The sequence below is a fragment of the Mastigoproctus giganteus genome, chromosome 7, assembly GCF_048544385.1.
Source record: "Mastigoproctus giganteus isolate SK-2022 chromosome 7, ASM4854438v1, whole genome shotgun sequence".
NCBI lineage: Eukaryota > Metazoa > Arthropoda > Arachnida > Uropygi > Thelyphonidae > Mastigoproctus > Mastigoproctus giganteus.
This window is the reverse complement of record NC_143581.1, coordinates 12,523,286-12,535,995: the sequence shown is the minus strand read 5'-3', so window position 1 is coordinate 12,535,995 and position 12,710 is coordinate 12,523,286. Positions and strand designations below refer to the sequence as shown.

The following is a 12,710-nucleotide window of genomic DNA, read 5'->3' as shown; positions in this document are numbered from 1 at the left end:
CTATTTGTTTGTTTGTTTTTATTCACTACAAAGTACAAACAAATGAAAATTTTAAAAATTTGGCGGGTCAAGTGCTAAAAATAGCGGATTTTGAGTATGCGGCTAGCGGGAAATATTATTAAGAGTTGGCAACACTGAGTGCAACAACTTGCACTTAATGCCATACCGCTCGAATTTGTACAGCAGTTTTCCATGTGCAACAGTATCAAAAGCTTTTCTGAAATCCAAGTATCTGATATCAAAATTATATTTTGCATCCAGGTCCTTTGTGACCACATCATAGTATCCAATCAAATTGGTCAGACAAGGCTTCCCTTTAACAATTCCAGGTTGTGTCTGAACTATTACTGCAGTCTTATCTAGGTGATCCTCTATCACCTCTTTAACCAGTGACTCCATTATTTTCCCTGGAACAGAAGTTAAACTAACAGGTCTATAATTATTTGTGTCATCCTTTGCATCCCTGTTGTGAATTGGGGATACATTTGCACTTCTCCAGTCCATGGAGACCTTCTCTGACTCTAAGGATGCTCTCATAATTATGACTAAGGGATTGCTTACTTCCTTTGCTGCCTCCTTCAATATAACTGGATAGATTCCATCTCCCCCAGGTGCCTTTTTTATGTTTTACTTCAACAGTTTCTCCTCCACTTTGCCCTCAGTTATCACAAAATTACTTTTCTCCCCGTTAGAGGTTGATAAACTTCTGGCATTCCCCTCCTTGAATAACTCCTCATGTGTGAATGCAGATGCAAAATACTCATTCAGTTTATCAGCTACTTGAGCAGGATCATAAATAGGCAAACCATCTATGTTAAGTGGACCAATCTGATTCATCCCTTCTAGTGTTTACATAAGTAAAGAACTCTTTGCTGTTTTTCTTTGCATCCTTTGCCAAAGATTTCTCATAATCTGCTTTTGCCTGCCTAACCTCCTTTATGACTTGATTACAGACTAGCTTATATCTGCTGTAGACTTTTGCATTGCCTGATAATTTATATGCATCCCATGCATTTTTCTTCTCTGCCATAAGTCTCATTAATTCATCTGACATCGATTTAGGCCTGAACCTTGAACAGTATTTCATAGTTGGTATGAAAAGCCTAGTAGCCTCCAAGATTAAGTCCCTGAAGGCTTCCCATTTAGAATTCACCATTGGTAACATCATCAGTTGATCCCACTGTATAGAATTTAAAAACTGTCTGAGACTGCTATAGTCACCTTTACGAAAATAAAAACCCTTCCCTTAACCTTGTTGGTAGTTACATCTTTAAGTAAATCCTTTATCAGTACACTTTGATCACTGTTACCTAGTGGTTCCTTTATCTGCAAATTCGTAATGCATGAATAATCATTGCTGATAATCAGATCGAGAGTATCCCTCTCTTTGGATGCTCCCCGAACATGTTGCTGTAGAAAACAATCCTCCAATAAATCCACAAAAGTCTTGCTAGCATGTGAGTGACCAACCCACAAGTTCCAGTCAGTATCTGGAAAGTTAAAATCCCCCATTACAAGATATTCTGATTTACTGGCCCAATCTATTTCTCTGCACAATTGTGTGTTGTACTCATCAGAGTCATTAAGCCTATAACACACTTCTACTGTCATTTTCCCTTTCCCATTGTTTGTCACACCAAACAGACTCAACATTGCACTGTTCCCCCAAATAATTCAGGTCTTTTGATATATATATAAAAAGGGAAAAAACAAGATTATTATATTATAGGGCAGCAGAGCATCAGGGGGTCTGGCAGTTGATATGGTAAGATGGTTAAAGTTATATTGGAACATTTGTAAATCTTGCTGGTGGGGGTGTGGAGAACTTTTTTTTTTTTTTTTTTTTTTTTTGGCTGTGAATGGATAGCAAGTCCAGTTATGCTTAAAAATAGCATCTGAATTTATCAAATTGGTACATTCATATGCTGCCTTTTTAATAATACTAGCAGTATTGTTAGCCTCTGGGGTTGATCCCCTTGGACTGTAGAATCGATTTCTCTTTATGATTGGCCCATTTTAATAGCTAGAAATCATAAAAAAAAAAATGTATTGCAATAGGGGGTTTTTTTCTGCTCTCTCTTTCAAAACAGTCCGAGCACGTGCCACCACCAGCCAACATCCATTTACTGTCCAACTTCCAACTTACAGAACCAACTTTTCATCTTCCTGGTTTATTCATTCAACTGCCATTTTCTGGAACAGCCTTCCTTTCTTCCTTATGTATTTTCTGAAAATTACAATCTACAGAAGTTGAAATCTAATGTCAACAAATATCTTCTTTTGCCTTCTCAACCTCGAACCCAAGCACGGTACTAAGTACTATAGGTTCTAATACCTCTCGTTTGGGGTTTTCATAAAAAAAAAAAAAAAAACTATTTTATTTTAGCTTCATTCTGACTATACTAAATTTTTAAGGCAGCAACAAAGCTTGCTTTTTTGTTGAATACTGTCTTGACTAACATATTTCTGCCAACTTTTTTTTTTTTTTCTTCCATAATCTAAAACAATGTTTTTTGTATTCTGATTTTCTTCTGCACTTAATTTCATCAGTGAAGTAACATGCTTCATGGAATAATGATGCTCCACATTGAATGTGCCACCAGTTGCGTTTGTTGTTCAAAATGTACACTGTACATTTTGAACTTATCAATGTTTTTCTTCCCACATAGCTTGAAACTGCCTAGCTTTCTTAGCTTTTGGTTCTGACATCGCTAAAATTAAATTTTACATCATATAAATATATAATTTAATTACTTATAAAAGTTTTACTTAAATCTTCACTAAATACTCAAAACAATGAACTATTGCAATCAACCTGTATAAACTGGTAGACATCTGGCTACTATGACAATTGATACAACAGCAAATGCATGCATACATCAACTTGGATGTTGCATGCATGAGTATTGATATATACAGTCGAACTTAGTTATAACGAGAATCAAGGACTCTACAAAATTTCCTCATAACCGTTACTCGCTATATCAGTGATAACGAAGATGGGAAAACCCCTGGAGTTGTTATAGAATGAAGACTTTGTCAGTGATGAGTTAAATCTACCTTCTATTTTTTTTATAAATCCTCAATGACTTGATAAAAAGATAGATTCAAAAAACAAGAAATATTAGAGAGAAAAAAATCATAAGTATATACCTACATATTATTTGTATTAATATGCTTATATAAACTAAAATACACTTAATATTAAACACAATTTATTTGTATGTAACTTTAAAACCATACACTTAATATTAATCACAATTTATTTCTCTGTAATTAAAAAAAAATCTTTAATAATAAACACGATTTCAATTAGTCTATTTATGAATCTTAAAATTGATGTTTGTTTTAAAGATTTCACTTTGATATTTCTTAAGTTTCCTCTAAAAACACCCAACGTGTTGTCTCATTACTTGCTTCAGTTCCTTCAAAAAAATTGACTAATGTGTCTATTGCACCTTGAGATTGTGAGATTGTCGGCACTGATTTTGATTCACTTGTCATTATATCATCATAATCATAGTCTTTACCATCATTGTTATCGTCTTTGTTGAGCACAGCATCAGCAGTATCACTCTCTGTAGGAAGACCACTAGTTAAATTGTCATCAACTTGTACAAATTCATCAATGTTATCTATATTAAAACCTACAATGTTGTTACGTAGCAACCATTTGGATAATGCTAAGTTGTTTTCTTCGTTTCCATTTTCTTCCTCTCCAGAGAAGGGCAACAAGATTGGTGAGGGGAATGAAGGGATCCTCTTACCAAGAGAGGTTTAAGTTCTGCAAATTGCAGTGGCTGGAGACTAGGCACCTGTGTGGTGATCTGATTGAGATGTATAAGGCCTTGAATGGGTTGAGCACGCTGAATTCTGATGGGATCCTTCCACTTGTTCAGATTACGAACCTAAGGGGTCATAAATTCAAATTAAGAAAAGACAGATGTAGAATAGATGTGTGGAAATTTGCCTTTAGCCAGCGGGTGGTTAATTGCTAGAACAAACTTCCATCTGTCGTTGTGGAAGTTGATAGGTTAAATAAATTTAAGGAGGAACTGGACACAGGCCTTTGGAGGGAATAGTGTGTTTTTTTTTTAATTTTTTTTTTTTTTTTGGCTGATGCTGCAAAAGCTCATATACTTGTTTTCTTACATCACATGCTACTACTACTACAATTGAAATTTCGTTTGAATTTAATTTTGATTTCTTGAAGCAATTCGATATGGTTGTCGAAGTAACGTGGTTCCACGCATCATTCAATAAATTTATAGCATCCAATATTGATATAGACTTGGTAAGTTTCTGTTCTCTTTGACTGATCAGATGTAGAACTAGAAATCTTTTATAAAATTCTTTCCAACTCTTGATTACACATGTCCATTGGTTGTAAAATTGACGTCACGTTGGGAGGCAGAAACACTAGCTTAATGTTGGACAAATTTTGAATCTGGGGATGTGCAGGACAGTTATCACTAACAATAAAATATTTTTCTTCTTTTTGAATAGCTCCTTATTCCAATCATTTATGTATTGCCGAAAAAGGTAATAGGCAAAGGTAACGTATTATACATACAAGCTTCTTAATTTAATTTTCTGTTGCCAAAGGAAAATGTCAGTATACAGAAGCCTTTCCTTATTTATTTTTTTCCTATTGTTGATATACAATTTATAAAAAAATAAACAATCTACTATAATTGTGCTTACAAAAAAGAAAAATAACTAATGATTAGAAGTACAGATAAAATACATTAAACAGTCCATTATAACTTTCAGTAATTCATGTTTCACCAATCAGATTGTATTAGTTCAATAAGTCATTAAAATTAACAATTAATTGGCCTTCACCTTGAAAATATTGTCCTTTGTACACTGATATGTTTACGAATTGTGTAAATCAGTTTCTCCTGTATCTAATTGTAACTTTATTTGCTGTTTCAATGTATAGGTGGATCTGTATTGAATGCATCAAAAGATACATTGGAAGATTAGGCTTAAATACTGCAGTAATCAACAGTTTCATGCTGCAAATTGAAACATGGAAGAGTTCTGAATATATGGTTAAAACAATAGAATATATATTTTTCTGAAAACAATGCACATATAAGACATAAGATTACACTCTGTTAGTTTGGATTTCTCATCCAAAAACTTTTAAAGTCTTAATTATGTTAAAAATAATTATTACATAACATTGTAAAAGGTTTTAATTAAACTTGGATGAGATTCCTGAATATTTTTCCTATTGTGTAATACCATTGCATTATACTGTCAAATTTCTAGATTATGAGTGCCTAGTTTGGGGCACATCATTTACCTACATATTAGAAAATACTGGGTGTATATAACAGAAAACTGCCTTTTTGAGAATCATTTAATATTTAAAAATTACCGTGTTATTCCTTATGCAGAGCTTAATTCTTGATTTGATCAGAAAGATTCCTTGCATCTGGTAGTATAATTAAAACAATCCTATCATAAAGTTATATCCTTGGGCAGTTGGTAGAAATTAGCAAGCGCTAATTTTTACCAACCAAAAATTGGTAAAAATTAGGGTTTGACAATTTTAAATTATTTTGAATATTTCGTAGAATCACAGAATTCACTATTTGTCAATTCTGTGATTCTGCTGACAACTCTTGACAACAGTAGTGTGCAACTTGCAAAGCGTTTGCTATTGGGCAGTGTAAGTAAGCTATTGGATGAGATTGCTTATATCACAGTCTTCAAATTTGTGCAAAACAAAGAGGATCTCTATGTGGAGCTCATTCATTGTTAAAAACAAGGCTAGCAAGGTATCTGAATTTTTTATGATGCAAATAGAATGCTGCAAGCAGAACAGCCAAAAACAAATGCTTGTTGGTGGATGATATGAAAGCGATGTGAAGTGCCATTGAAAATGTGCATGAAATGAAGAGAGACGATGGTAGATAAAATTTAGCTCATGTTGGTATTTTACCAACAGTGATTCATTGCAAGTATGCACTGAATTTTGTAGCGTAAAATCTAACATTGCATATTGTAACAGTCAATAAGATTGTGTCCAGTTGTTTCAGGTCAGTGTGAAGTAAAAAATTGTGATTCAAATCAGTGAGGCATATAGCTGGATAGCAGTTATTATTTGATAGGGTGATTCAAATTAGTGATACCTATAGCTGGAAAGCAGTTACTGATAAAGTTTTTGTAGTTTTTTTTTAACCTTTGCTGAATTGGTTACAGTTTCAAATTTGTAGATTTATCAAACAAAGGCATTTCTATCTAGATTCAACCATATTTATTGTAGTTGTCTTCTGCAATAAGGAAATATTAGGCAAAGCTCTTGGCCAGAACTTCTTTATAAAAAAGTATCATTTTGTTATATGGAGGCAAAATTACAAGTAATTTTTTTTTAAATCCAAAGTACATCAGAAAATTTTGATATAGAGGTAAATTTAGTTTTCTCTAGTGACTACGCTTATACCATGTGAATATTAAAATAGTTTGTTTGGTTAATAACTAAATTCCTATACATTAAGATAATGTTTCAGGAACCTTGCTGGACTCTATCCTCAGACCATATATAAGCTGTTGCCAGCCTCCTTCTTGCCAAAATTTCTAAATTCTGATTGCACATTCACAAGACTGACAGATATTCATAATGTGAGTAGAAACTAAAAATACCCCTTAAGTGATAGAGAAACTTCTCAGACTATGAATATTTGGAGAATGTGCAATCAGAATTGAGACATTGGCAACAGCCTATGTATGGTCCCGAGGATGAGTTCCAGCAAGGTTCCCAAAACATTACCATAATGTATATGGATTTAGTTATTAGCTAAATAAACTTAATATTCACATGTTATAAGAGTGGTCATTATAGAAAAATAGATTTCATGAAAAATCACAATGTAAAGTCCTTCCCCAATTATATTAGAGGGAAATTTGTTATAGAGAACTCTGTTACAGAGATTTCTTCTGTATATTGCTCTTTCTTAGTTATGTAGTTTCACTAGTTTATGCCTTCTCAGCAGAACATTGGATAAGCATTCCCCCTTCCTCATCTCAGTGTTGACTGATCCTGCAATGATTTAAGTTGCCAGATGGCAGTAGCAAAATGGTGCTGGAAATTAAAATTTAGAAAGAGAAGGGAGCTGTTTCAGTTTTATTGTCATGTTAAGCTATGCAGAGTATTAAATTACATCACTTTCTGTTTGCCCATTTGTGAAAATGGTGGGCTGCTATGCAAGTAATTTCCTATACGTTGAGCTAAAATGGTGGAAAAAAAAAAAAAATGCCATTAAAAAAATTTTTAAAACTATTTCACTGACTATACTTTTTACTTGCAGATTCATTGTTGAATTAGCATGTCAGAATAAAGGCGTCATTGTTTCCAATGATAATTTTCGAGATCTGCAAAAAGAAAAAGAAGAATGGAAAAGTACAATTGAACAGAGGTAAATTTTTATATGAGAAAGTTTTGATAATTTTTATAAATATTCATACTCTGAGAAATTTCTCTATCACTCAAGAGGTCCTTTTAGTTTCTGATCAAATTGTGAATATCTGTTAGTCTCGAGAATCTGTTATATCAGGGAAATTAATAAAAAAGGCTTAAGTTCTTCACTATTATTAGTTTTAGAATTCTTTTGAATTCTGATGTGTAGTCACTTCTGTTGCTAATTTATGTATTTTACTCTAACTTACTTTAAAAATATAGAAATGCGGAAAAATTTAAATGAAATTGGACACTTCCACATTTGATTTGCAGTATCAAATGGTTTATTGTGCCACAAAAGTAGGAATGTTGAACTATTTTCTAGTTGCAAGTATTGCTTGATATGCTAAATAATATTGAACTACTGTCGGTGTTTCCAATATAACTTTGGTTATCCACCATTAAAGCAAAACTAAGAGAAAAGAAATACTTTATAAAGGATGATGCAATCGTTAAGTACATTAACTATATGAGGGTGGTTCAATAAAGAATTGCCCTGACCTAGCTGCAGAGGTGCTAGCCTGTTGATTCTTGACAGAGGTTTTAGTCCTTCTCTACATAACTACCGTGCAGATTTGCACATTTTTCGCATCGATGGATGAGGCTACGGATTTTTTGTAGAAGTGGTGGAGCTTGGTCTTTAAACCATGAGTCTGTTGCAGAAATGAGTGTCTTGTTGTCAGGGAAGCGGGTCCTCCGAAGAAATGATTTGAGGGAAGAAAAGTCTGATGGTGCATGATCTGCTGAGTAGGCTGGATGGGGCAGTACTTCATATCCACAAGTGGCTGCTTGTGTTGTTGCAATTTCAGAAGTGTGAACTGCAGCATTGTCTTGAAGCATTCTCACACCTTTGGACAGCATGCCACGCCTACATGTTTTGATTTTCTCCAATAATTTTGTGAGTAAGTTGGCATAATAGGCACCTGTAATTGTTCTACCTTTCAGCAGGTAATCAGTCATTATTATGCCTTTCTCATCCCAAAACACTGTCAGCAAGACCTTTCCTGCTGATGCTTGGACCCTTGCCTTCTTGGGAGGGGAGGAAACCATGGTGTCACCATTCCATGGACTGTTTTTTACTTTCAGGGTCGAAATGGTGTATCCAACTTTAATCCTGAGTGATTAGACGAGAGAAAAAAAAGTCTTCCTAATTTTTTTGGCACAGGGCTAACAACTGTTGTGATTTCTGTTGTCGATCAGCCTTCTGAAAACCAGTCAATAATTGGGGAATCCATCTTGCACTCAATTTCCATAAATGGAGTTGGTCATGAAGGACTGTTTCAACAGAGCCCACATTAATCTTCACTTCCTGGGACAATTCACGCACAGATATCCGGCAATCTTCCATGATTAACGACTCTACTTTTTCTGATTATGCTGTCATCAGTGGCTGAATGAGGGTGACCTGGAATGGGCTCAGATTCTACCGATGTCCAACCACACCTAAACTGTCTATGCCAGTGCTTCACAATGCCATAGGATTGGGCTTCATCCTTATATACAGCAGTCATCTCCTCATTGATTTATTTTGGAGATTTCCCCTTCAAGAACAGTTACCAGATTACTGCTCTGGCTTCAACTTTGTCCATGATGCTACTTCGTCACACGTACAGTAAGAGAGAAATTAAAACACAGGGCTGAAATTTTACGCCTTTAGTACAGAGATATGTATGATGCTACACACAAAATATAATGACTGCGATATGTGGAAGTAGGTGAGGGCGCTGCAATTTTTTGAACCACCCTCGTATATTTATAAAACATTGATGTCTATTGCAGTTGCATTTTAGGATTAAAATAATGTAATGATCAATTCCACAATTAATTATTAATTGTGTAGGTTCTAATATAACAAAACATTAAATTTCTTAAGACAATCAAAAAAGTCATTGTTATAGATGTGGAAACATTTTACTTTTAAATTTTCTATTTATACTCCAGGAAGACTCTTCCAACTTTGCCAGTAAAGATGGAAAGAGGAAAATATTAACATAGGGATAGGTGGGGACAAGAGTAGGGAACTCAGCAAGCTAATCTCAAGCAGAATAAACAATTTGCTTCTCTCTTCCCCACCTTTCTCTGGTCAATATTTTCCTCTTTCAGGCCACTTGCTCTCTAAAAGTAAATCAAGAAAATTAATAAAAATTTAAATGTGAACACTTCAATTTTTATTGATTTTCTTGATTGTTTGAACAATTTTACTATATTTTGCTCTCTGTACATTTAGTAATTGATTTTGGAATTGCATTATTACAATGTTTTAACCTCGTTATGTTGCAAAGATATATGAATATTTTATTAATCCTTATGAAATTAATGAAATTAATTTAATAAGGATTAATTAATGAAATTAATAACTTATGAAATTAATGTGTTTCATCCTTTATCAAAATATTTATTTTCTTTCTTTTCTCTTAGTTTTGTTATGATAATAGATATCCAAATTTAGATGTGAAATGTTAACATTAGTGTAATATTCTTTAGACTCTTCCAACTTTGCCTGTTTGGTTTATTGATTCCCAAAAGTAGAAATGATTAACTTTTTTCCTGTTAGTAGGTAAAAGTTTTAATTATTTATACTTTTGGAACTCAATAAGCCATTTAAAACGGAAAAATAAATGTAGAGTGAAGTGTCTAATTTCATTTAAATATGGGTATTTACCCCATATAATGCCTTTTACGCAATATATTAGTACACAGATACTTTATGTTGAAATTAATCTATTAAAAGCTATAAAAGCATTTATGTAATTTGTTTACTAAGCTATTCCATGAGAAACACAAAAGAAAATAGTGCAGATGGAAGAATATAGTACCTATAGGTAGAAGGCCCTTTCACAGAGAAGTGTCAACTAGTAATCGAACTTAAGGCATTTTGTTATGTCCCATTTGGACCACATATTCCAAACAAAATAAACAACTTCTATTTATAAAAATTAAGCTGTTATTTATTAATCTGCTTTTAAATTCATTCAGCATGGATATGTTGCATTTAAAGTTGCAGTTATATTTAATGTTTTACAGATTCTAATAGTGGGTTACTTATTTGTAGCCTTTTTACTTTAATTGTTGAGTTAATTGAATATTTTATTCTCATAGATACCCTTTCCAGGTGAAAAGAACAGTTTTATCTTTTCCATTTGAAATAATAATCTCTTCAAATTTAATGTGGCACTGTTCTTTTACTAGTATAGACAGCTCTCTAAATTCCATGCTTTCCATTTTCTGAAAATGCGTTTTTATAGTTTTACAAACAGTTAACATTTCTTCTTGATTTCAGTTAGGTTTATATTAGGTTTTTGAAGTAATGGAGCCACCAGATTTATCATATGGGCATCAGAGCTGCCATTAGGTGACTGATTTTGTTCATCTTTAGCAGAGGGCAGTTTATGCTGAACTTGTGATCTTCTATGTGTTTTTGTTCTAGTTTATGGAAAATGTTTTTTTTATCGAAGTTTGATTCTCTTAAGCCTGAGCACATAAAAATTTGAAATTCCTCTGCACATGAAAAAATTTAAAATCAGCAAATTTTTTTTATTATTATTTTTTTTATGCCAACTGTGAAAAATCCATGTTCTGTATTAAAACCATATGTTTTTAATTTTTGCAAATTAAAACTCCCTTTAACTTAATGTTTAAACGAACACTGACTAGATACTGGTATGTCAGCAACAGAAGCTATCACTGTATGATTCATGAAGAACACATCAACAGTTTGAATCCAGACAATGCATCAATGTTACAAAGCCAGAGTGCATTACCGACTGGAGGAAAGCATGTGGTAGTAAAAAGTTTTTCTTAATACATACATATAATTAGTTGGCAGTGATCACAGTGTACTGATGTGGGATTTACTTAAAGATATAATTACCATCAGGGGTAAAGGGAAGGGTTTTTGCTTCCATAAAGGTGACTACAGTGGTCTCAGACAATTTTTAAATTCTGTACAGTGGGACCAACTGATGATGTTACCAACAGCAAATTGTAAGTGGGAAGCATTCAAGGAATTAATCGTGGAAGCTACTAGACTTTTTATACCGATTAAGAAATTGTTCAAGGTTTAGGTCTAAATGGTTGTCAAATGAACTGAGACTTGTGGCAGAGAAGCAAAATGCATGGGATGCATATCAGGCAACACAGAAGCCTATGGCCGATATCAGCTAGTCTGTAATCAAGTCACAAAGGAGATTAGGCAAGCAAAGGCAGATTACGAGAAATCTTTGGCAAAGGATGTTAAGAAAAACAGCAAAGAGTTCTTTACTTATATAAACTCTGAAAGGAAGGGGATGAATCAGATTGGTCCACTGGATATCAAGTAAATAAGAAAATAAGCAGTAAATAAAGGAGTAAACAACCATTAAGGACTTGCAGGCTGGAGTCGATACAGTTTTGTAGACCTGGCACATTGCCACAAGCATAGACCACCTGGGTGGAAGACAGCTTATTCTGCACACTGACTTTACAGGTATGCCAGTGCCATAAGTACAAATAGGGGCGAATATATCTTTATACATGAGATGTAGAGTGTGGCAATTCAAACCTCAAAATTGTTTGGAAATTCAGATTAGCATGGATGTATATATATTTTTTTTTTTTTTTTTTTTTTTTTAGTTTTTTCACAAAGATATACCAAATGTTTAATAAAATTGAGTTTGGAGTCAGTGATCATTCTGAGAAATTTATGAAGGGCTATCAAAGACAATGACTTATTTGAAAGTTTAACCCCTGGAGGCTGGGAAGGATCAAGCGATCCCTTTAGAATTATCATTATAGATTTGGTCAGTGAAATAGACAACCTGTTGATGGTATACCATTGAGATAAATCAGTCATAATAGCATCTGCATCAGATTCAATTTTTACAGTGTTTAATTATTATCAGGAGACTATCCGATCATATGAAGTTGAATGGCATGCTGTTTTTGAAGGCTACATTTAAATGTCGCTTTCAAAAGGGCTTTTAAAATTGGGTGCTTTAGTTCCCAACAGGAAACTAAACTACACAATTATAAAAGCCATGCTATCATGGCTGAGTTTAATGCATAGTTCTTCCTATGCAAGAACAAAAATTGAAACAGTTTCTAGTAAAATCTGGGGAGGATGGGTGAGAACTGAATTTTCATCATCAATTTTTTCTCTATATCTTATAGTTCTATATATATATTTTTAAATTACTTCATTATATTAAATAGCACAGATATGTTCTTACATACTAAAAAAAATTTAGGTTACTTGAAGACT

At 33.4% G+C, this 12,710-nt stretch overlaps 1 protein-coding gene across 2 annotated transcripts in view; it reads left to right on the top strand.

The window, feature by feature from the left end:
- The window catches only part of LOC150082526 (uncharacterized), an 88,522-nt gene that overhangs the window by 68,365 nt on the left and 7,447 nt on the right, over window positions 1–12,710 (top strand). For both annotated transcript variants that reach the window (XM_090378665.1, XM_090378664.1), the window contains one exon: window positions 7,323–7,430. In XM_090378665.1, the coding sequence (XP_090234791.1) occupies window positions 7,323–7,430 (108 nt within the window). The remainder of the gene's footprint in view (window positions 1–7,322; window positions 7,431–12,710) is intronic.